The sequence below is a fragment of the Zerene cesonia genome, unplaced genomic scaffold (genome assembly GCF_012273895.1).
Source record: "Zerene cesonia ecotype Mississippi unplaced genomic scaffold, Zerene_cesonia_1.1 Zces_u003, whole genome shotgun sequence".
Lineage (NCBI taxonomy): Eukaryota > Metazoa > Arthropoda > Insecta > Lepidoptera > Pieridae > Zerene > Zerene cesonia.
The window spans coordinates 2,563,965-2,590,199 of record NW_024045133.1 but is presented as its reverse complement, the minus strand read 5'-3'; the positions used below and the strand labels follow the sequence as shown (position 1 = coordinate 2,590,199).

The window sequence follows — 26,235 nt, the reverse complement described above, 5'->3', positions numbered from 1 at the left end:
GGTTCATAATTATATAATAGTCACATCCATAAGCTACATGTTAAAGAGCATATTCGTTGTTTTATATTTATGAGAAGATTATATCAACAGGTCATTTTACAATCATCAACGTATTTATTTTAGCGTCTCACATACGTAGGTACAGTGAGTTGTATGTGGGAGTCGAGCACGCTTCGGCACGAATTGGGCCAGCTCGCACCGGGAAAGTACCACACGCACCGTCCCACGAAAAACCGGCGTTAAATACGACATTTTATATATAAAGATAATAATAAGCCAATTTACTATACATAATTTAAAACATAACTAACTAGATCTTACTAATATTATAAATGCGAAATTTTGTAAGGATGTGTGTGTGTCTGTTGCTCTTTCACGCAAAAACTTCTGAACCGATTGCAATGAAATTTGGTACGTAGACAGCTGGACCACTGGAATAACATGTAGACAACTTTTTATCCCGACATTCCTACGGGATACGAACTTAGGCGGGTGAAACCGCGGAGCGTAGCCAGTAATGCACAAAACGTTTATTATATAGGCAAATATTAATAGATCTTAAAGTAAACTTGCGTGTAAATAAGAAAGTATAGTAGAGGGACGGAGTGATTTTATCTATATAACATTTCCTTTAGTTTAGAGAAAAACTACGATTAAACATGTTTTAATGGCAATGCATAAGCCATAAATCGTGTTTTACAATGTCTTAAAATATATAGTCCACTGCAGTAAAAAAAAAGGAGAAAAAATTTGATATACTTCTGAATATACGAATTTATACGATAGAGCAGCGATTATCAATATTTTGGCGGCACACAAGGAAAATTATAAAAATGATGTACTTACTACAACACACTGCATAAACAGTTTATGACAAAAAGAAAATAAAATATCCCTACTAATCCCTACTAATCCCTACTAATATTATAAATGCGAAAGTAACTCTGTCTGTCTGTCTGTCTGTTACGCTTTCACGTCAAAACCACTGAACCGATTTTGACAAAATTTGATATGAAGATAGAACTGAACTTGGGAAAGGACATAGGATACTTTTTATCGCGAAAAAAGGGTAGAAAGGGTTGAAAGAGGGGATGAAAGTTTGTATGAAAGTTCGTTATTGTCAAACCGATTTTGATGAAACTTGGTATGAAGATGGAGATGAACGTGGGAAAGAACAAAACCATACTTTTTAATACGAAGAAAATACTCCTTACCATGTCGCGCGATATAAGCGAATTCTACGCGGGCGAAGCCGCGGGCGAAAAGCTAGTACGATATAAAGTAATATATACTACAATAATAACTACATGTTTATCAAGGGGCTAATTAAAATATATTTCTTTTTAAATGACAAAATTGAATATGTTAATAACATTATGATATATTTGCAAAATTTGGCGGCATATAAAAGTGCCGCGGAACAAGGGCTGAGAATCACTGATACCTATAATCATTTCTTTTAACGTTAAAAAACCATGCTAATATACGGGCAATCATCATCATCATCAGCCCATACACGTTCCCACTGCTGGGACACAGGCCTCCTATGAGGGTTCAGGCCATAATCCACCACGCTGGCCAAGTGCGGGTTGGCAGATGTCACATGTCGTCGAACTTTTTGATTCTTGGACATGCCGGTTTCCTCACGATGTTTTCCTTCACCGTTTTAAGCAGTGGTGATGTTATCCACATGTGCAGATAAATTGAAAAATCAATTTATTTCCTACACGCTCGCCCGGTCTCGAACCCCGACTTATCAATTGTAATACGGGCAATATTTGTAATTTTTTGTTAAATTATATTTTTCTAGTAACTTGTTATTATAATAGTGATTAATTTGTTTAGTACGATCAACAAACATTTAATAAATTGCGTATTTATATTTCCGAGCGATGATATGTACGCATGTATGCGTGCGGCCCTGTGTACCGATAGAACCGGCCGAGACCGTTGATTGGTTGATTGCATGTGTGAGTGCGTCATTCAAGCTCTTATAGTCCCTTTAATGCCAATATTATGAGATCAATTGGATTTAAACAGTGATTTTCAGTCCTTACTTCCTACTAATATTATAAATGCGAAAGTTTGGAAGTATCGATGGATGTATGGATGTTTGTTACTCTTTCACGTGAAAACAACACATCGTATATGTATGGAATTTGGTACAGAGATAGATTATAGTCTGGATTAGCACATAAGCTACTTTTTAACCGGATACCACGAGAGTGACGCCGCGGGTTTCAGCTAGTATATTATAAATGCAAATTGGAATGAAAACATTGGAAATGCAATGGACAAACGTAAATTGCAATAGGTGATGAAAGTGGCGATACGCGAGTCCTCACTTATATTAGAAATGCAAGTGTTTGTTTGTGTGTCTTTCTTACACGTTGCAACCGATCGATTTTATAACATGACTAGCTGTGCCCCGCGGTTTCATGCGCGTATTTCCGTACCCCGTAGGAATATCGGGATAAAAAGTTGCCTATGTGTTATTCCAGTTGTCCAGCTGTCTACGCACCAAATTTCATTACAATCGGTGCAGTACTTTTTGCCAGAAAGAGCAACAAACACACACACACATCCTTACAAACTTTCGCATTTATAATATTAGTAGGATTAGTAGGATTACGTTGTGTAATTTTGATATTTATATATACAACCCTATGTGTTTGTTTGTTACTCTTTCACGCAAAAACTATTGAACCGATTGCATTAAAATTTGGTACGTAGACAGCTGGACAACCGGAATAACATATAGGCAACTTTTTATCTCGACATTCCTTCGGGATACGGACTAACGCAGGTGAAACCGCGGAGCGCAGCTAGTATATCATACATGTAAAACCTCAACTAAATAAAATCGCTCCCAGCTTATTTTTTTATACATACAAACATCTACCTAGAAAACCCACATACTACGCATAAAAATTATCGATTTAAGGCGAAATAAATAATAACCCTTATACATACTAAACGAAAGAGAAATAGGGCCACTATATGTTTAAATAACGATGTAATTAATTAAGAATATCCAAAAAAAACGGTTACTATTTTTAACAAGAGAAACATTTATCATCATCATGATGTTATAAAAAGTAAAAATAAAAAAAAAATAAATTTAAATTTTCGAAAAAGTAAATTTAAGTCAATGTTGAAATAGACAGGTGGCCTTTATTTTCTTTTGAATTACCGCCAGCACCGAATTTGGAGGTTTAGAGGCCCCGAGGCAACAGAAGTTTAGAGGCCCATAATAATTATCCGATAAAAAAAGAAATATCAAGATACGAGTCTGTCATTCAGTAAGGGCCTAATCTACACTAATATTTTAAAGAGGAAACTTTTGTACTTTTTTATGTATGTAACGTTTTCACATTAAAACCACTGGATTTATTACAAAAATTCTATCACCGATAGAAAGCTTCAACTTCACTGAATGTTTATATAATGTGGCTATATACGTGTACACGCGCGACACCGGGCAGAAAAGCTACTTAAATATAATTTAGTTTGTTCCAAATTTGTATATAGCAGGCAAAATACAGATTCTAAACCGTGACCAAATGGCAATAAAATTTCCTAGCATATACAAAATGAATCACAGCAATCGGTTAAATTTACCGGGATTTTCAAGTAACAGAACCAAAACAAAATAAAAAACAAATACAGAGGAATTGAGAAATTATTTAAATGAATTCGTATTTGGAGATCAAGGTTGACAAAGAAACACCATGAAAGAAAAACAGATAACTAATGCAAAAATCTTTCGAAATATTAACATTTGTTTGGTGTCTACTGTAGGGCCTCCCTTTGGGGCCTCCGAGTTAATCTCTCAAATCCGGCACCGTATACACTTCCATGTTCTATCTACCATATCGAACACTTGCAAAAAAAATACACTTAATACTTAAACCTGTTCGTAAAAATGCAATGGACCCAAAGTTAAAAATTACAATATTTTCACAATAAAGAAAGGAAACATATAAAATACAATAAATCGATTTTATTTATACTAACCTATACTTAAAATCTCAATTCGTTGTGAAATTCGTTTCGTATACGTCTATGCATATCACCGGTGTACCATGTAACAACTACTAGACTCAGAATCGCCTATTAAAAGGTCTAAAATGTCCTAGCCGTGTCGTATAAAACGTTCATTGAAATTAACACCTTATTTACAGGTAATAAAGTTCAATGTCTATTGTATCGCGCGTCAATGTCCACCTAACACACGCACAGGCAGAAATATTTTTTTGGACAATTTTTAAGTGTGATTATGCATATAGGTGTTTATTATACATCAATAAATATATAAAAATTCTCGTGTGTGACACGAGACTTGTAAATAACCTCCTCAATAACGGCTTGACCGATAGTTATGATACTTTTTGTGTACAGTAGGTCTGTGGGTAAACTATTTTTATACCTCGCAGCGATAAAGCTGTTTTAGGCTGAGTAACGTTTAACAGGTCACCTAGTTAACTTTGTCAGTAGTAACTATGTATTTTAATAATAGTATTAATGTATAGAGGAATTTCTCTGTAAGTCTCAAAACAAATTTTATTAATATAATAAATAAACCGGTGAAAAATAATTGATATGAGAAATATAATTTTATTATGTTGTCAGTAATAAAGCATAGCATTGATGGTTTGTTTCCAGATTGTCAAATAATAGCACAATATTATATTAATTTAAAGTTTTAGACACTTCTAGAATTAGGTAAATTTATTCAATGGCCAATCTTGACATAATGTCACTATTAATAAAATCACATATATATAATTTATTAAGCGCTAATTAGAAATTACTTAAAGAAGAACAATGTTCAATTATTTATTTATATACGAGAAAAAGAAAATTATATTGGTTTATAAATCTCCCCCAACGTGTTTAAAAATTTATCTTAAAAAACTTTTTATTTACTTGTTACCCTGTAAAGAACCGGCTAAAATAAAATCATTTTTAATTTTCGTAAAATATGCACGTATAAAATTATTGATTATGTTATGAAATGTATCCTGATATGTTACTAAAGTTAAAAATTGACATTTGTAATTGATTCCACGATGTACAGCCTCAGAAAATACCTATCTTTTTGATTTAATATCATTTTTTTTTAATAGAATTTAATAGTAAAATTAATCCTTATTTTTAATTTCCTTAAGTCCCCGAAAATTTATAATTAAAGTACGTTTAATACTGAAAAATAATTGCAGTTATTTTTAAAATCAGTAGTAACAAGTTAGAGATTTCCTTTTGGTACCATTCAAAGCTTTACATAAGGTACACCATATAGGAATTTCAATATTTTGACGACAAAACCATTAAAATTTTTATTTTACGACACTTATATACCAATAAGCAGCCTAAAATATTACACTTCAAGTGAGAAGTAAAACAATACTGAAAAACACATAATTTTTCGGTACATTACTTCAGGTGTACCTCAAGGATCTATATAGGGTCCTTTGCTTCATATAACTTATACTGTTAATAATACCAACAACCACACACTAAATAAAGAGTTTTTAAACAACTTTGCGATGTACCTAAATATCTTACCAATAACATGAAATCAACACACAACAGTATTTCGATACATTTATAGTAACTACAAAAATTGTATCCCTATCTAAGTAACATTCAACATCGAAAACACTTATTAACGCTAATACAATGCAAGTAACATGGAATTTTATCGATTATTCATTTAACAATCGCTTATTAAAATCGATAGGTTAAATTTTAAATGCCATCTTAGATCAAATGTCTGATCAAACTCATGTTCAATGTCTTAATGAAATCTAAGGATAAATAATGGCATATTAATAAAGATCAGTCAGAAAACGTTTGAGAATTACAAAAAGATTTTGTATAAAATAACACTATGGAAAATTGTATATCATATAATATAAAATGCGATAAAATTGACAGGTCTCCGTAAACTCCTTACAGTTGAAGTATGGTCGTTCCACAGCTACAAGCAAACAAACATATCAACTTAATTCTTGTCTTTTTAACATGGAAGCTTGTCGAGCATTCCACTTAGAAATTATTGTAATCATCCACCTCATTATTTAAAAACCAGACACAAGATACGAGAAAAAATAGCAAAAAAAATGACCCAAAAACAGCACACTTATTATAAATCCTACTTAACCTAGTGCTTTATGTCATTCACCATAATTTTAACTCTTCATACCCAATAACCACATTTAGTTTCATTTGATCAAATTATAAAAAGCGAATTCTCTTCTTAGAATTGTAATCATATCAGACTAACAAAAACCGTAACTGAGGTTCCTAAAACCAAGTATATTACGGACTCATAATATTCATGCATAAGAGCAAATAATATATGCAAACTGAATAGCCTGTATTAGCCGCAATAACATCATAAAAATTTATAATACGTTGCTGCATTCTTGCAAATAAATATAATTTGAATGATTATCTCATTAGTGATTCAATTTGGAAATACGTCTGTAGCGTAAGCACTGTTTTAAAGTACTTATTATTGAGAAATGTTGAAAGTATAGAAAAAATTTGATCACGAGGCGGGATTCGAACCCGCGTTTTTTGCCAAACCGCAGCAACGCCTAGCCTCTCGGCCACCCGTGATCCCGCCACAGTAATCGAATCTCTTCTACTCTTTCAATTTCATGTGCCTCAGGGGCACCCCGCGCCATCTATTGAGACGATTAAGAACCATCACAACCAATACGAAACATTATTTCAATGATTACAATTTTGTATCGATGGAACGCGGCCTTTGTTTAATTTAATTTTTAGCTTTTTAGCATTGAAATGCTTTATAAATGAGAAATTTTGAAAGAATAAAAGAACTACTTATCATTAATTATACAAGAACCTCACAGACCGAGATAGAATCAATTATTTAATTCATTTGATTTCAATTCACAGTTACTGACATCATCAACATCTCTTTTTTTAATCCTATTATTCCCTCATTATATTTGAATAACCCAATTTCAGGTCTATTCGACATTTATATCCATCTATCTATCTATGTAAAATCATAATTTTGGAAAACACTCAATCATGATTTAAACGATTTTAAAAGCGTTAGTTCATATAAAAATCAGCCTTATATTGCTAATACTAAACCGTTATTTTGTAAAGCGAGTGAATTTTTGTCATCTATATGCGTCCTACTGAAAATCAGCGGTGCGCATTACGCGTAGCACACGCTGAGTAGTTACCCTTTTAAGCACCACGCCGTTTAGTCATAAGTTCACTTTTTAATTTTAATATAACGGTGTGTTAATGTGGTGGTGTTAAATAAACATTATTTCTTTCTTTCTTTCTTTCTTTGATAAAATCTTGTATACAGTATAATTTTTTTAACTTTAATCTGAGCCAGGTTTAATTATTAGAACTGGAACAAATTTCAGTGAGACCCCATGACGTTAACCAGTTTTCAAATAGAAAAATAATTATAACATAACATAAGAATCAAACACGGTGCACGATAACAAACAAAATAAAAATCCAATCGACGTGATAACCTCCTCCTATTTTGAAGTCGGTTGAAAATAACATACATTGTCACTATATCACAAAATACGTCGAGTCTATCGTAAATAATTTTGTATTGAATAATGACAAAAACTCACTCAAAAAACACTTAAACACTACTTAAAACTCAAATCACAAGCTTAATAACTTATAAAATAAAAATATATAGAAAAAAACTTAACTAAACTTAAAAAAAATATTGCAAATTTAGCCATTTTGAGATTTTTTTTTATGTTTTTTTTTCTTCGGCAATAACCGGCGTCTCTTTTAAAAGCAGTCTTCAATATAAAATTTGGAAAGAAATAATACTAGGGAAGCACAGAAAGAAATCAGGATGTGACTATTAAAATACAAAATGGAACTTAAATATAATAAAAAAATAATCTTCAACCTTCGTTCAAAACTCAATCATGTACCTAAAGAAAAACAAATATTATAAATAAAAAAAAAACTAAAAAATTAACGAGTTAAAATAAGCATGAAAATATAAATACCACTCTACCTCCCCAGATAATATATTATTAAACTATTAGTTTAACAAAACACCATTTAAAACTACACTTATTTGGATATAATAAAAAGAAAATTAAACAAACACCCATAAGCATAGAAAAAACCAAGTAACAAATAAATCACTTTCATCGTGTCTATTAACAGACGCAAAATTGACTGATCATAAAATCATTAAAAAAAAAAAACTACCAAATCATCAATGAAAATCTAAAAAAAGCAATCTTTACCCCTTTTCAGAATCAACATCCCAAAAAAAAACCCTTTAAAACCTATCTATGAACAAAAAAAATCCCCTTGTACACATTTTTTTTTTTTTTTTAATTTTTCCTATTTATAAATATTTTTTTGTTTGTTCGTTCGTTCGCGCTCACCTCGTGTGCACGCTGGGCGTGTTGCGGTGCGAGTCCGGCGAGTGCGCGTACGCGGGCGACGGCGACATGTAGGGCGGCAGCGTCGTCACCAGCACCGGCTTCACGTAGCCGTTCTTGAGCATCTCGTTTTCTGCCGTACACACAAACATACACACACGTGTGGGAGTCGATCACGCTTCGGCGCAAATTGGGCCGGCTCGCACCGGGATAGTGAGTACCACACCCCCACAGGCGTGAAATAATAGCGTGCTACTGTGTTTCGTACATTGAGTGGCCGGTGGCCCGTTCCTTCTTTACAGTAGTCCTTTCCTTAACCCTTACACCTTAAAAGCGGGTAGCACATTCGCATAGACGCTGCTCTGTTCACGGGCGGTGGTGATCGCTTACAATCAGGCGAACCACCAGCTCAGTTGCCCGCTATTCCAAAAAAAAAAAACAAGGGAAAATTTATGAGTCTCCTTAAAAGCTTATATAATTTGTCGATTGGCTGGACACTTTAAAAAAAATCCCGGAAAATTTCCCATTTCCCCCACTAAAACCCCGACTCTGGAAGTAGACTAACCAGGCTTCGTATAGTACTTCGAGAAGACGTCATCCTTCGCGACATTCGGGTAGAGGAACTGCAGCTGCGCGAGGTCCAGGATCCTGTCGGCCAGCGAGCGCAGCATCAGGTCCCTGGAGGTGAACGGCTGCAGGCTGAACACCTCGTTGCCCTCTGGAGGCAGGGGGGGCTCTTATTAAAGTCTATGCTAATTTTAAATCTTTATCATTAAAATAATACAAACAGCATAGATCTTAAGATGGGATTCGACCCCCGCCTTCTTCGCTTCGCTTTACCGCGTTTATAATATTACTAGCTGACTGCACAAACGCTGTTCTGCCTTTCTCTTATCATTTACATTTTAGAGGTATGAAAAATGGATGTTGGCCGATTCTCACACCTACCCGATATACATTCACAATTTCATGAGAATCGATCCAGCCTTTTCGGAGGAGTATCAGGACTAACATTGTAACACGATAATTTTATATATATATATAGAGAAGAAAGAGATATAAATGCTTTATAAATGACTTTTTGGCGTTAGGCGTTGCCACGGCTCGGCGTAACGGCGCAAGTTCGAATCCCGCCTCGTGATCAAATTTTTCTATTTTTTAAAAGTTTCCAAGATTTTCAATTTAGATCAACTTACTTATAGAATTTATCGGGAATGTACTCTGATAAATTCTGCCAAATTGTAAATTAGATGTGATGTGTTGCTATTACCATCGAATGAAATAAAAATTTGAATTTGAATTCGATTTGATTTAACCAGACCCACCTCCAACCCACGCGATAGTGATCCCACCGAGCTCGGAGTCGGAGAAGCGCAGCAGGAACGTTCCGGGGGGGCATTTGGCCAGCATCTCCTCCGCTTGCTTCTTCTGTATGAAGCCCATGATGAGGCTGGGGAGTTTTAGATATTTCACGTGAGTCGAAAACTTTGCGCCATTTTTTGAGTAGATTCACCTGCATCATCATCAGCCTATGTATGTTCCCACAGCTGGGACACAAGCCTCTAACGGTTAAGGGTTAATTCCATAATCCACCACGCTGGCCAAGTGCGGGTTGGCAGATGTCGCATGTCGTCGAACTGTATATTCTGGGACGTGCCGGTTTCAGTCAGCATTCATTCATTCAATAAATTTTACTATCAAAAAGAATGCCATGTCTTGTGGCGCTTTTTTTTTCAAAATAACCACCATCGCCGAAAGACACTCGATTTATAGGTGTTTTTTTCCACCACCCTCCCCCCCACTCACCGATCGCACCACAGCGTACGCAGGTAGTCCCTGGTGACCTTCACCACCATGTAGAACCACTCCCAGAAGGTGAAGTTCCTCTCGGGCAGCGCGTCCTTGCAGAACTGCGTCCAGCTCACCGTGGTCGCGTTCAGTTCCAGCGCGCTCAGGGGCAGGCTCGACCTGGTGGTGATACTGAACATATTCTATAGCCTGCCTATTGTTGCGGGGGCATGGAGCATGGGGCATGGAGCATGGGGAGTGGAGCATGGGGCATGGAGCATGGGGCATGGAGCATGTGGCATGGGGCATGGGAATACAATTAGGGGTAAAAAAAATCCGCTGGAGCAATTGAAATTCGTCCTTGAAATTTATTCCTAAAAATTACGTATCGAGGATCGGTGATAAGGCAATATTTTTCACGAGTTTATCTTATTATACTGATTAGGATCGCAAGAATTAAAAAATGTTTCACTTACGCAAATTATTTGCAAGAGCAAATGAGAAATTCTGGTTTATTCAATCATTAGAGCGTTTATTTTAGTTATAAAAACTGTATTTACTACTAATAAGTATTCATCCCATTTATACAACATTTCGTATTAGTCATATAATTCAATTGTGATAAAAAACTATAAAATTACCATTAAGTATAATCCCTACTAATATTATAAATGCGAAATTAACTTTGTCTGTCTGTATGTCTGTTACGCTTACACGCGTAAACCACTGAACCGGTTTTGATAAAATTTGGTATGAAGTTAGAACCGAACTTGCGAAAGGACATATGATACTTTTTATCGCGAAAAAAAGGTAGAAAGGGTTGAAAGAGGGTTGAAAGAGGGGTGAAAGAGAGGTGGAAGAGGGGTGGAAGAGGGGTGGAAGAGGGGTGAAAGAGGGGTGAAAGAGGGGTGAAAGAGGGGTGAAAGAGGAGTGAAAGAGGGGATGAAAGAGGGGGTGAAAGCTCGTATGGAAGTTCGTTATTGTCAAACCGATTTTGATAAAACTTGGTATGATGATGGAGCTAAACGTGGGAAAGAACAAACCATACTTTTTAACGCGAAGAAAATACTCCTTACCATGTCGCGCGATATAAGCGAATTCTACGCGGGCGAAGCCGCGGGCGAAAAGCTAGTATATGACTGTATCATTCCGGTGTACTACTACACTACTGCCAAGCTTATAATCAAAATCTGTTTAACTGTTTTCGCACGATAGACTAACAAACATGCATACATACGTTCTTACAGACATAATATAAGGAAAGCCAGTAGTACTTGAAACTTGGTTCAATCTAAATTTGGTCTAGATCAATTTGTATTTTCATTTTTTTTATTTTATTTAATAGGGCAGAGTTGGGTCTCGATCACGCCGCACAACTAGAGTTCCGTCCCGGCTTCGCTCGTGGTACATATATAGCCTTTCCTCAGTAAATGGGCTATCTAACACTCAAAGAATTATTCAAATCAGACCGGTTGTTCTCGAGAATATTGCGGTCAAACAAACTGACATACAAACAAACAAACTCTTCAGCTTTATAATATTAGTATAGATCACTTAATTAGTTGTTGACAAATGAAAATATAAGGGTTTTTTTTTAATTACTCGAAGGGCATACAACTTTTCTTATAAATCTTTTCTTTAATAAATTGCTCGCCAAGAAGAAGAGATATTGTACTCGTCGGGGGACACTGTCCCAGGGTTTAGGTTTTGTCAAAAGCAATTGTTGAGAAATTTTGAAAGAATAGAAAAAAATTGATCACGAGGCGGGATTCGAACCCGCGTCTTCTGCCAAACCGTAGCAACGCCTAGCCTCTCGGCCACCCGTGATCCCGCCACAGTAACCGAATCTCTTCTACTCTTTCGGTTCCATGTGCCTAAGGCGCACCCCGCGCCATCTATTGAGATGATTAAGAACCATCACAACCAATACGAAACATTATTTCAATGATTACAATATTGTATCAATGGAACGTGGCCTTTGTTAAATTTAATTTTTAGTTTTATAGCATTCGCTGTTTAACACGAATTTCCTACCTAACCTAGCCTAGCCTACCTAAATATCTTCTCGGCGAGGAAACGCAGGTTGTCCTCGGAGAGGTCGCCGCCGGTGGCCGAGCAGAATTTGATGCGCAGAGTTTCTGCGAGCTGGCCCCATGTGACCTGAGCGATTATCAAAAATATAATAATAAACATCTAGCTAGAATGAATGAGTTAGAAAATCAATTTATTTCCTGCACGCTCGCCCGGTCTCGAACCCGGACTTATCAATTTTGCTTTTTAATGTGTGATATTTCATTTGTGTCTTCTGCTGCTGGAAGTTACCCAAGATGCCCAATGTGGAAGACGTAATAACCCCACTGAGCCATATACTCCAACCAGAGGTGACATATGGGATGATGATGATGATGATTACGAGTATGCTGCTACTGACGATATTGCTGAATGTTTTGCCGCTGGAGATGATAATAAGAATTATGATATGATGATCGTGATGCTTTTACCGATTTAGCTAACGATTATGATGATGCTGCTGATATCTGTGCCGATGATAACAACGATGATGCAGCCAATGACGATGGCGATGATACCTTGTCGGGCACCGCGAACGGTATCCGTCCCGGGGGGCTGAAGGCGTTGTCCCACGTGACCGTCGCCCAGCCGTGCGGCTCCTGGTTGCCGTGCACGATCACCACCACCGGCAGGGACAGCGTCCACACCTGCCACAAACAAACAAACAATCAATCAACCAAACAAACAATCAATAAATCAATCACTCAATTAAGAAACCAATAAGTGAATCGATACTTTCTTTTTAAAAACCATTATTTTTATATCAGTCGATTAATCGCAAATCTCTTATCGAATCAACCATAAAGCGTAATAAATAAAGAAATCAGCGCTGTTCTAAAATTTCCATTATATAATGTTTATCTAGTTATATGTCACTAAAGACTTTCTGACTTTATCTCTTTCGATCTTTAACTCACTCTTTCTTTCTCCCCCTATCTCCCTCGACTCACCTGGAACACCAGCTCCCCGCCGCCCACGTTGAACTCGTCTATCTCTTTCTATCTTTTACTCTCTCTCTCTCACTCTACCTCTCTCTCTCTCCACTCACCTGGAACACCAGCTCGCCGCCGCCCACGTTGAACTCGTCTATCTCTTTCTATATTTTACTCTCTCTCTCTCACTCTCTCTCCCTCTCTCTCTCCACTCACCTGGAACACCAGCTCGCCGCCGCCCACGTTGAACTCGGACTGGAAGAGTAATGTGAGCTTCTCGTCCATGACGCTCTCGGTGCCTTTCTTCTCGGCGCGCTTTATCTTGCGCAATTGCATGTTCCTAGATGGGAGAGATAATAATGTCGGATGTCAATTTATTGAGTTTTATTATTCTGTTGGATGAGAATAATTGAAAGAAGAAAAGAAAGAAAGATAGAAAAATATTTATTTTGACACAGACACACACACATACACACACACACACAACAGATCATACGGCTAGACTTAACAATGTAGTGTGGCTGCGAGTGCCATAAAGGGATGTCGCTCAGGAAACCTGAGGCTTAACGCCTCAGCTCTGATTTCCAGTGGTACCCCCTTTGTCAACAGTCAGTTAAGATACAGATGTCGCTTTTCATAACTTGTCAAAACTCTTTCAGACATGGAATCCTATATAAAATCGCGTTGCTTTGAAGCAATTGCCACATTCACACACTGGCCACATTTTCATATACAACACGCATCTCACACTCGCCACACGCCACACACTCGCCACACGTCATACACTCGCCAAACGTCACACACTCGCCACATTCCACCCACTAGCAACGTCTCACACACTCACCACACATCACACACTCACCACACGTCACACACTAGCCACATCTCATACACTCGCCACACATCACACACTCGCCACACGCCACACATTCGCCACACGCATCACACACTCGCCACACGCCACACGCCACCCACTAGCCACATCTCACACACTCGCCACACGCCACACGCTCGCCACACGCCACACGCCGCACACCTGAAGCTGACGCTCAGCTGGCGGCTGGTCGGCTGGTACTCCATGCAGCCGCTGTTATTCAGTATATCGCCGCACTCCACCGGCTGCTTGCCGCGCCCGCTCTGCGAGTCGCTCTTCAGCAGCAGCTGGGCTTGTTGCTCCGATATTATGACAACCTGTTGATTGTACACACATTGTTATTTATATAAAATGTTATACCAATTTAATCGGTGGTTTAACCAACTGAGAAAAGATGAGAAATGGACAATTTCCTTTATTCACCTATCTCAAAATTATAATAGAGGAAAGAAAAGAAAGAAAAACATTTATTTGACACAGACATACACACACACACAACAGATCAAACAGAAAAAACAGAAGCATACAATAAAAAAAATATATAAGAGGATAAAAATAGATAAAAATAAAAATTTACACTTAACAATTATGTGTGGCTGCGTGTGCCAAAAAGGGATGTAATAAACGTTTATGATATTTATTTCACCATCCAAAAGACCGTTCTGGTGCTCCAAGCGTAGCAAGTCGAGGGGACTACTGAAAACCGGCGCCTCTCCACTAATACGGAGAGGCAAATGCTGAGTAGTCCATCTATCTATCAACTATCCAAATATTAGAATATATCCAATGTACATTTTTTTTTTTTATTGTTCTTAAAATGTATTAGTTGAAAGCTGAAATGTTGTATTTGTGATTAAATGTATTTTCTTTCCTTCTTTCTAATTTTTTATGAGTTTATTTTTTTTTATCACCATCGGCAATGAAGCTGACGGGTCGCCTGGAGTCCACCGTCCATGGACATTTGTAGAGGCGTAAGGCCGTTTACAGACCTTAATCTCAACAATAATAAAATATAATAGTTAAAAAAAAACTAAAAAACACGCTTTCACAAATATCATATTTTGCAAATTGAAAACTGGAATAATTTTATCAAATTAGTGTATTGTCATCGGTCCTCAATAAATCTACAAAGTTTGAACGAAATCTGGCCGTTTAAAGTGGGTCAAAATCGCGCCCAAAGAAGTCGGTTACAAACAAACATACAGGTGAAGCTAATAAAAAGCGTGTAAAAAAAAAGAAAAGGGATTGAGGAGTTCTATCAGTGTTAAACAGCCCATTTATGGAGGAAGTCTTTATTCTATACGAGCTGCGCCCCGCGGTTTCACCCACGTAAGTCCGTATCCCGTAAGAATATCGAGATAAAAAGTTGCCTATGTGTTTTTCCAGCTATCCAGCTCCATCTAACATACCACATTTCATTGCAATCGATACCGTAGTTTTTGCGTGAAAGATTAACAAATATACACATTACCTTACAAACTTTCGCATTTATAATATTCGTAGGATAGGATAACATTCAGGTGTTACGTGTGTAAAACCGCGGGGCGCAGCTAGTAATTAATTTTTTTTTTTTTTTTTATGTCATAGCGGGCAACTGAGCTGGTGGTTCGCCTGATGGTAAACGAACACCACCGCCCATGAACATTCGCAGGGGCTCCGACCTCTGAGAATGCGCTGCCTGCTTTTAACGGATAAGGGATAAGGAAAGGATTGATGAATGGAAAGAAGGAATAGACTAGGGCAGGGATAGGCCTCCGGCTCCCCCACTCACCGTACGAAACACAATAGCAATTATTTCACGCCGGTTTTCTGTGGGGGTGTGGTACTTCCCCGGTGCGAGCTGGCCCAATTCGTGCCGAAGCATGCTCGACTCCCACAATTAATATAACAACACTCACGGTAACCCTCGGCGGTGTCATATGCACGTTCAGTTGACCTCCGACCAGCAGGCGGACGGTTGCCGTGAAACTGTAATAGAAATAAACAATATTATAACTAACTAGCTGTTCGCCCTGGCTTCGCCCGTGGTACATATATAGCTTACTAGACGCTCGTGCCGGCTCCGCTCGGATATCAAGATACCTGTTCTATCCCAAGGGAGCATTTAATCGGGATAAAAAGTATCATATCATCCAAGTCGGCTCATACTCTGTCCGTATGCCAAATTTCATCAAAATCCGTCCAGCAGTTACAGCGTGATCGACGGACAAATATCCAAACAAACAAACTTTCACATTTATAATGTTAGTGTGATACATATAGTGTGATGTCACTCAGTCAAGTAGCAGCTTACTGATGGCGATAGAATTTTTCAAAATCGGTCCAGCTGTATTTGGGTGAAAACGCGACAAACATACCCGATTCTCGAGTTCCAACGCTTACCAACGCATTCGAGATTAACTTTCATTTATATGAATATATTAAGAAAAGAGTGTATATGTCCCTGAAAGGCCGGAAAAGCACCTGTAACACCTCTAGTGTTGCAAGTGTTCATGGGCGGTGGTGACCCACTTAACATCAGGTGGCCCACCTGCTCCTTTGCTTGCTCTGCCATAATAAAAAAAAAATGTATTAAGAAGCCCACTCGCGGCGTGGGTCGACATATCCATTATATATCGAAAATCGAATATTGTTCGATTTTTGAAAAAAAAAAATTAACTCAATTCATATAAAAATGGTGAAAAAAAAATTTAAACGCTTATTGCTTAAAAGGTAGGGGTGATGTAATCCACGTGCGCAGACTAATTCACTACATAGTATGAAACTAAATCGCTTTCTCCGCGTGACCCTATGTATGCTTAAATCATCGAAACTAGGCAACGGATTTTAATGGTTTATTTTTCAAAGATCGATTGAATGATTCAAGAGGAAGATTTATATAGCTGTTGCCCGCAGCCTCGCCCGCGTGGTCAAAATACTATTTTCACCGTATAAACTTTCATCCCCTATTTTATCCCCTCGGGGGTAGAATATATTAAAATCCTTTCTCAGCGGATGCCCACGTCATAACATCTATCCGCATGCCAAATTTCAGCCCGATCCGTTCAGCGGTTTGGGCTGTGCGTTGATAGATCACTATGTCATTCATTCAGTCACCTTTGTGTTATCTTATTATATATAAATCTCGTGTCACAATGTTTGTCCTCAATGGTCTCCCAAACCACTTAATCGATAATAATAAAATTCGCACGCTATGTGCAGTTCGATCCAACTTGAGAGATAGGATAGTTTTTATTATAATTTAAATTACAATAAACAACTACCCGGGCGGAGCCGGGGCGTACAGTTAGTATACATATATAGATAACATCTATTAAACCACTGCGAATTCGTGCGAAGCCGTGGACGAAAGCTAGTCTATATGTAAAAATAGCGGCCTAAATCTCACCGTGTATTCGTTTTCATAACTTGAGGCGGCTGCTTCTCTATGACGAACGTCGACGTCACCAATGTCGACAGCAGACTGGTGACCTGACGATGAAAATATTATCAATAACTATTTAATATTTATTTACTAGCTGCGCCCTGCGGTTTCACCCGCGTAAGTCCATATCCCGTAGGAATATCGGGATAAAAAGATGCCTATGTGTTATTCCAGTTGTCCAGCTGTCTACGCACCAAATTTCATTGCAATCGGTTTAGTAATTTTTGCGTGAAAGAGCAACAAACACACACACACATCCTTACAAAATTTCGCATTTATAATATTAGTAGAAAGGAAGGATAGTAGGACAGTAGGAAGGATTCTTATCTGCCTAACTCTTATCATTTAGGGGTATGATAAATAGACTAACTGATATGCAATAATTGATTATTATATGCACAAAATACGTGAAATAGCATTCTGCTGTGTTTCGTTCGGTGAGTGGGGGAGCTAGAAGCCCATATCCTTTTCCATACCCTTCCAGTCCTTTCCTTTATTCCTCTCGCCAATTTTTTTAATCCCTTCCCAAAAAGTCGGCAATCCATTTGTAGAGGCGTAAGGTCTGTAATGTGTAATGTACGAAACACATGCGAATGCGCTGCCCGCTTTCAAGGCGTAAGGAATGAGGAAAGGATTGGAGAAGGAAAGATGGACCGGGAGTGGGTGAGGAAAAAGGGTTGCCCACCTGCTTGCTCATCTCGTCCAGCATCTCCACGAGGTGCGGCTGCCGCAGCTCGACGATGGTCTTGCTGTTGATCCGCGCCACGTTGTTCACCTGCTGCCGCGTGCTCCAGATGAGGTCGGCCAGCAGCTCGCACCACTCCTGTATCGTGTTCAGGTTCGACTGCATCGGCACACCGTTCCCGCTCAGCTGCTGTTCGCGTTTCCACCTGGAAACGAGATTTTTTTTTTACCTTCCCAGTCCATTCCTTATTTTCTCTCATCAATTCTTTTCTTATCCCTTAATCTTAAAAGCGGGCAGCGCATTCTCAGAGGTCTACGCCTCTGTGAATGTTCATGGGCGGTGGTGATCGCTTACCATCAGGCGAACCACCAGCTCAGTTGCCTGCTATGACATAAAAAAAAAACATTTTTAATACGGGTAACAAGCACCCGTGGCCCCTTCACTTATGTGGCTCGACTGGACACAGTGGGGTTTTAGTCGGTACGAATCCGACATAACCCACGACCACTTCCCCGGGGGCCGTGGGTATCTATGTAAGATTTCCCCAATATAAAAAAAAAGGGTTATAACGCGTGTCCATAGCGAAATTCCAATGGAAATGAGATAATTGTAGGAAAAAGGACCTGAATTTAAATTTAATCATCAAACTCCGTTTCGTTTACCCAGTCAAAAGCTTTGCCTCCTTTGAAGTCGATTGAGACTGTAAAAGTTACGAGGTAATAAACATATAACGACTTTTAAAACGGGAGGTTTTAAAAGTCGGTCAAATTTTTTTTCTTCTTTTTGTTTCGGTAAGAAAGTTCGCGAACCATCCAAGAAAGAGTACAACTTCTTACTATCCTACTAATCCTACTAATATTATATAGCCGAAAGTTTGTAAAGATGTATGTGTGTTTGTTGCTCTTTCACGCAAAGAGTACTAAACCGATTGCAATGAAATTTGGTACGTAGACAACTGGACAACTGGAACAACATATAGGCAACTTTTTATCCCGATATTCCAGCGGGATACGGACTCGTGCGCGGGCGAAACCGCGGGGCGCAGCTAGTAATGCAAACGTTATAAACACTCACTTAATCAACTCTTCGTCCAGCACTTGGCTCTGCAGCTGGCGGAGATTGGCGATGTTCTCCTTCATGTGGTCCACCAGCTCCATCTGGGACTGGTTTATTTGTGCCACCTGGGGGTTATAGTAGTAGTTGTAGTAATAGTAGGAAATATCATAAAGCTGATGGAGTTTGTTTGTTTGAACGCGCTAATCTCTTGAACTAGTGGTACGATTTGAAAAATTCTGTCCGCGTTAGATAGGCCGTTTGTTGAGGAAGGCTATGTATGTACCACAGGCGAAGCCGGAACCGCTAGTGTTAATAAGATTTTTAACCGATCAAAAAAAAAAGGGTAAGACAACAAATAGGTGTTTGTAAGAAAAGTTAGAGTAAAAGTGTTTTCATGAAAAGGTTTATTCTTTGAAACTATTCCGAAACTATAATCTTACTGCTTTCCGAGCCGGTAGTAGATGGTACAACTATGTTATGACAATTGTATCCTACTTCCTACTAATATTATAAATGCGAAAGTTTGTAATGATGTGTGTCTGTGTTTGTTGCTCTTTCACGCAAAAGCTACAGAACCGATTGCAATGAAATTTGGTATGCAGACAGCTGGACAACTGAAATAACATATAGGCGACTTTTTATCCCGATATTCTTGCGGGATACGGACTTACGCGAGTGAAACCGCGGGGCGCAGCTAGTAATTGAATAAATAATCGTTCGAATTTGAGTTTAACAAGATAATATAAAATGCAACGGTGACTTACTGACTTGTCAACACACAGCCTAAACTACTGGACGGAGCGAGCTGAAATTTGGCATGCAGATAGATGTTATGGCGTAAGAAAGGATTTTGATCAATTCTACCCCCAAGGGCATAAAATAGGGGATGAAATCTGCGGGAAACAGCTAGTCGATATTATTATAATTAGCCTCTTAAATATCTCCGGACACAAAAATCATTATATAAAACCGCTCCGTTTTACGTGAAAGCTGCACAAACAAACACATACACACACACACACACATACTATACAGATCAATACACACCAACGCATTCAATTTCCTCTCCATTTCCTCTATCTGAACCCTGAGGCAGGCCTCCAGTTCGCGTCGCTCGTTGGTCATCGGCCCGGACTGTTGCAAGTAGTTGATATGCCCTGAAACGTGTGAAAACTTATTGTTAAAGTGAAATTTTTATTTGCATCGTCTCAAATGTTTGTTTGTCTGTGTGTCGTATGTCGCGTGACGGTCGGCCGCGGAGATACAGGGAAAGGCGCTCCGCAGAGCAACCGAGGGCAATATGGCGGCGTCTATAGTTCCATCAGCTGACCGTCAGTTAAATATCTATAATGTGAAAACAATGTTTCACTTTTACAGCGGTTTCATAAAACCACACCATCCTTTTTGTATTTACTTGTGTTTAATTTTACGCGAGTATTATACATTAAGAAATTAAAGCCATTTTAATCAATGAAATAAATCACGTTTAAAATCCGTTATAAAGTCTTTAATTTCTAAACTTATTATTTTCTTTGCTTATAGGCATTATCACTACATGGTATAAAACAAAGTCGCTTTCTCTGTCCCTATGACCCTATGTATGCTTAAATCTTTAAAACTACGCAACGGATTTTGATAGGGTTTTTTTATATAGTGATTCTAGAGGAAAGTTTATATGTATAACATCTATTAAACTACTCCAAATTTAACGCTTGAACAGCTGCGGGCGATCGCCAATTTCATATATGTCACGATAAAAAATACTAACCTCTACGTACATTTATCAACCACTAGCATCCGACCGCGGCTTTGCCCGCTTGGAATTAGAACATTTACAAATGGTATAGTGACTGTCTATTCCTGTTTTATCCCAAGGGAGCATTAAATCGGGATAAAAAGTATCCTATCACCCAAGTCAGTTCATAACCTGTCTGTATATCAAATCTCATCAAAATCCGTTCAGTAGTTTCAGCGCGATTGACGGACAAACATCCAAACAAGCAAACTTTCACATTTATAATATTAATGTGATACGTCGTTCGGTGAGGTGCAGGTTGAGTCTTTAGTGATGGTGATGACGATGGTGATTATGGAGATGAACATGATGATGATTAATTATATTATTATGGGAAGGGTGGTGGTGATGATGATGATGTACCTTTGTTCTTCAAGCACTCGTGGTACTGCAGCGAGAAGGACTCGATGTTCGCCTGCAGGCTGCGTATCTCCTCGCTGGCCATGTTCACCTTCTGGCGGACGTTCTGCAGGCCGGTTATCAGCTGGAAAATTTAAGATTTTTAAAGTTAAACTTTTATTACATATACATCGTCTCAAATGTTTGTTGGTCTGTGTGTCGCGCATGTCACGTGACGGTACAGCGATAGGCGCTCCGCAGAACAGCCGAGGTTAATATGACGGCGTCTATAGTTCCATCAGCTGACCGTCAGTTAAATTAAAATATCTATAATGTGAAAAAAACGTTTCACTTTTACCGCGGTTTAATAAAACCATACTCTACTTTTTTATGTTTAGTTTCCATAAATGATAACCACAAAAAAAAAAAAATACATACAAGCGAACAAAGAACCTCCTCCTTTCTTTTTTGAAGTCGATTGAAAAACACAACTGCAACTTATTCGTACTAAACTGCCTTCGAATCATCGAAAACATACCATACACGGGACCAACTTTCATATAAAACAAGAATCACAAAAATCGATTCATCGGTGACAAACAACAACAAACAACCACTCAAAACACTCATATCGATCGATAACCTCCCCCCCCACCCTCTTGTTTTTTTTTCGAAGTCGGTTAAAGTGTATCTCACCTCGCTGTACTTGCGCTCGGTCTGCGGCTGCGCCACGTACGGCCCCATAGCGTTCTGTATCACGTCCATCTCCATCGCGAGGCAGCGCCGCATGTACGTGTACAGCTCGTGGGGCGCGTGCCTGTGGCGGATGATAGAAAATTAAGAAAAAAGAAAAAAAAAAACAGAATCTAAAACATAATTTCCCGCCAAAAATCCGCCATTTTCTCGCGAGTACGTCATAAATGAGGGCAATACACTATATAATGATGATGCTGATGATGATTGGATAGGCGAATTAGTTCGATTGAAAACCTTACGCCTCTACAAATAGATTGCGGACTTTAAATTGGAAAGGGATTAAGAAAGTATTGACGAGAGGAATAAAGGAAAGGACTGGAAAGGGTGACAAAAAGGATGTGGGCCTCCGGCCCCGGCTATTGCGAGTCAGTGGGGGTGGGGAACTTCTGTAGGGATGTGGTACTTCCCCGGTGCGAGCTGTAACAATTCGTGCAGAAGCATGCTCGACTGCCGCATTCAGAAATGTTCATGATGGCAATAATTATGATATTGATGATTAGGATGATGACGATGATGATGATGATGTTGTCAATGGCTTAGACGTCAACAACGTAAATTACTAGGACAACATACACAATTAATGGTCAGCGTGATGGCACATGACCTTGAAGACAATTTCATCATCACACTGATGGTACCGTCAGCACTCACCCGTACTGCATCCTGAATATCTTAGCCGCTTCAATCAGCTTCATCTTCGTCACGAACATCTCCGGCGAGAGCATCAGCTCCGTGTGCGTGTGGATCTCCTGCACCAGCTCCTCGACGAAGAACCTCTGCTGCTCCTCCGGTTCTGGGGTCCTGGTGGGTGGGGGAAAAGAATCTATATCAGCCAAAACGCTGTTCTGCCTTACTCTTATCACTTAGTTTAAGTGAAGTCCCGTGTCTACCAGTGGGGTATGGGGCAGATGATGTACACCTGTTTCACTGATCTATATTCTTTATAGACAAGTAGGTGATCAACCTTGATGCGGTTTTTTTAAAGACAGAGTTGTTATTCAAGAGGAAGGTTTATATGTATAATAACATCTATTAATTTACTCCGAATTTAACGCGTGCGAAGCCGCGGACAAAAGCTAGTTGATATTGAACTACCAACGAACTCTTGTGGTCGATACATTAAAAAGGACTTATTAAACGAAACAATTTTTTCACTATAAAGTGTTCGAAACGTCGGGTTTCATAATATAACTAGCTATCCGCCCGCGGCTATGCCCGCGTAAACGCAGGAAACTTAGACCCGGGGTTTTTCTCGCATGTTCCCGTTCCCGTGTGATTTCCGGGATAAAAACTATGTCCTATGTCCGTCTCCTCGGTCCAAGCTACCTCTGCACAAATTTTCTTCAGTTATAAATAGTGTAACTAACTAACACCACTTTCTTTTATATATATAAAGATAAATAATGAATAAATCGCGTTTAAAATCCGTTAAAAAGTGTGTAATTTCTAAAATCAAACATACCAAATACGGCTCTCTATCCATGTCGCGAGACAATGGCGCACCTCGATGGGGAAGTGATCCCCGTAGATAGCACGCACCTAAAATGTTAAGAAATATACATCACTACATAGTATAAAACAAGGTCGCTTCCCAACCACTGTTCCGCGGCACTTCTGTATGCCGTCAAATTTTACAAAACCTACTAATCCTACCTACTAATATTATAAATGTGAAAATTTGTAAGGATGTGTGTGTGTGTGTGTGTTTGTTGCTCTTTCACGCAGAAACTACTGAACCGATTGCAATGAAATTTGGTGCGTAGACATCTGGAATAACATATAGGCAACTTTTAATCCCGATATTCCTACGGGATACGAACTTACGCGGGTGAAACCGCGTTGCGCAGCTAGTATATAATAATGTCAATATTATTAAATCGTATAATTAAAAAAAAAAACATATTTTAATTAATCCCTCAATAAACGTGTAGGTCTTATTGTAGTTTATTTCGTATATTCAAAATTTTTTGTCATAAACTATTTACGCAGTGTGATGTAGTAAGTAAATAATTTTTGTCTTTTTTTTTTTGTGTGCCGCCAAATTTTGAAATCGTTAAATATGTGCTGCAACAAATAAAGCTTGAGAATCACTGGCTTAGATCTTTAAAATGACGCAACTGATTTTGATGGGATTTTTTTTAATAGATACCATGTGAATCAAGAGGTTAAAATCTATAATAACATACATACAATGAATAGTGGAGAAATCCTGTCATTTTAGAGGATTCGAATGTGATTTGATATTTCAGAGATAGCAGGAAATTTCTTTACTTCTTCGTAGAAAATGTTTATTTATGTGACAAAACTAGCTGCGCCCCGCGGTTCCACCCGCGTAAGTCCCTTTTCGTAGGAATATCGGTATAAAAAGTTGCCTATATGTTATTCCAGTTGTGCAGCTGTCTAACGTACCAAATTTCATTGTAATCGGTTCAGCAGTTTTTGCGTGAAAGAGTAACAAACACACAGACGTCCTTACAAACTTTCGCATTTATAATATTAGTCGGATAAAGAATAAATGTTGGATGTACATCTCTTTTTTATTATATAACTAGCAATCCCGGCGAACTCCGTTTCGCCACCAGATGGCTGTATGTGAAAAATGATTTTCCCACTTTTCTGTTGAAATGTTTCCTGAATTTTCTTTGCTATAAACCTCACGGAGCTCGAGACCTTTCCAACGAATGCAAAACCGTAGAAGTCCGTTCGTGCGTTCTGGAGTTATAGCGTCAGGAAGGAAAACCCGACTTATTTTTATATAGTAGATTCCATAATTTTTAAACATACCTTTTGCAAGCTCTCAGGCGGTAACTGCTGTGCCCTAGCCCAAAGCGACATGTTTAAATCTGCAATTAAATAATTAAATGAGTTGCCATATAAATACCTAGACTATTAAAAAAGGGGGAAATAAAGTTATTTGTTTAATATACAATCTGGTAATACAAAAAAAAACAGACTGGCAATAATATTGTTATGTGTTATGTTGAGTAATTATATTTATTGAAGAAATGAAAAACTCAAAAATAATCCTTACCTTTTTAACTTCTCCTTTTGCAAATATTTTAATCTGAAACCGAAAACAATTATGTCAATATACAATATATAAATTTCACACAAATCTATATGTAAACTAGCTGCGCCCCGCGGTTTCACCCGCGTAAGTCCGTATCCCGTAGGAATATCGGGATAAAAAATAGATGTTGGCCGATTCTCAGACCTACCCAATATGCTTACCAAATTTCAGAGGAATCGGTCAAGCCGTTTCGGAGGAGTATGGCAACGAAAACTGTGACACGAGAATTTTATATATATAGATATTGCAAAGGTTTTTAGACTAGAGACTGCCAACAATCCTAAGGATTTTGAACAATGACAGTTTGTAAAAGTCAAACATTCCTGTGACTTTTACGTTTTTAATATTAAAACTGCTAACAAATAAGATTTTAATCTTATGTAAACATATTTGGGACAGTCTAGTTGATGGTGGCCTGTAAGAAGTCTAATGTACCACCGGAAAGACAAAACCAATAAGGCCTAAGAGCTTGCTAAGCTTGAGAACAGACCATATTTTGCACCATATTAAATTACAACAGAACACTTTCAAGTTATTACAGATAATTAGACTACAATTTCATCAGCACATTATATGTTCCCACTGCAGGAAATTGGGCCTCCTATGAGCATTCAGGCCATAACCTATCATGCAGTGAAGTGCAACCCTCAGCAGATGTCACATGTTGTTGTACTATTGTTATGCTGGTTTCTTCGAAATGCTTTCATTCACCATTTCAAACAGTGGTGTTGAATCTAACATAATATTATAAAGGTAAAGAGTTTGTTTGTTTGAATGCACTAATCTCAGGAACTCCTGGTCCGATTCGGAAAATTCTTTCAGTGTTAGATAGCCCATTTATTGAGGTGGCTAAATGCTATTACGGGCGAAGCCGGGGCACACCGCTAGTGTGCATTCTTGCATTCTTGACCAGTCTCATTCTTCTCCAGTTTTCAGAATAACTATGAATACCTAGTCTTGCCATAAATATTGTAATAAAGAAAAAAGAAAATTGTTAACTGCAAATAACATTTATTACTT

At 38.3% G+C, this 26,235-nt stretch overlaps 1 protein-coding gene across 7 annotated transcripts in view; it reads right to left on the bottom strand.

The window, feature by feature from the left end:
• Window positions 1–5,175: 5,175 nt before the first annotated feature.
• The window catches only part of LOC119838494 (signal transducer and activator of transcription 5B), a 23,026-nt gene continuing 1,966 nt past the window's right edge, over window positions 5,176–26,235 (bottom strand). For 3 of the 7 annotated variants that reach the window (XM_038364446.1, XM_038364448.1, XM_038364447.1), the window contains exons 2-21: window positions 25,177–25,209; window positions 24,930–24,988; window positions 23,608–23,684; window positions 22,797–22,946; window positions 22,086–22,206; window positions 21,414–21,534; window positions 20,303–20,412; window positions 19,274–19,380; window positions 18,200–18,404; window positions 17,479–17,561; window positions 15,989–16,058; window positions 14,253–14,407; window positions 13,433–13,556; window positions 12,803–12,931; window positions 12,268–12,374; window positions 10,233–10,406; window positions 9,752–9,876; window positions 8,992–9,144; window positions 8,430–8,559; window positions 5,176–5,983 (exon numbers count right to left, since the gene is read on the bottom strand). In XM_038364446.1, coding sequence (XP_038220374.1) covers window positions 5,956–5,983; window positions 8,430–8,559; window positions 8,992–9,144; window positions 9,752–9,876; window positions 10,233–10,406; window positions 12,268–12,374; window positions 12,803–12,931; window positions 13,433–13,556; window positions 14,253–14,407; window positions 15,989–16,058; window positions 17,479–17,561; window positions 18,200–18,404; window positions 19,274–19,380; window positions 20,303–20,412; window positions 21,414–21,534; window positions 22,086–22,206; window positions 22,797–22,946; window positions 23,608–23,684; window positions 24,930–24,980 — 2,220 coding nt within the window. In that variant the 5' untranslated portion in view covers window positions 24,981–24,988; window positions 25,177–25,209 and the 3' untranslated portion in view covers window positions 5,176–5,955. Of the gene's footprint in view, window positions 5,984–7,779; window positions 7,962–8,429; window positions 8,560–8,986; window positions 9,145–9,751; window positions 9,877–10,232; window positions 10,407–12,267; window positions 12,375–12,802; window positions 12,932–13,432; window positions 13,557–14,252; window positions 14,408–15,988; window positions 16,059–17,478; window positions 17,562–18,199; window positions 18,405–19,273; window positions 19,381–20,302; window positions 20,413–21,413; window positions 21,535–22,085; window positions 22,207–22,796; window positions 22,947–23,607; window positions 23,685–24,929; window positions 24,989–25,176; window positions 25,210–26,235 lie in introns of those variants that run through there. The other 4 variants (XM_038364450.1, XM_038364449.1, XM_038364451.1 and 1 more) reach the window with 4 other exon arrangements.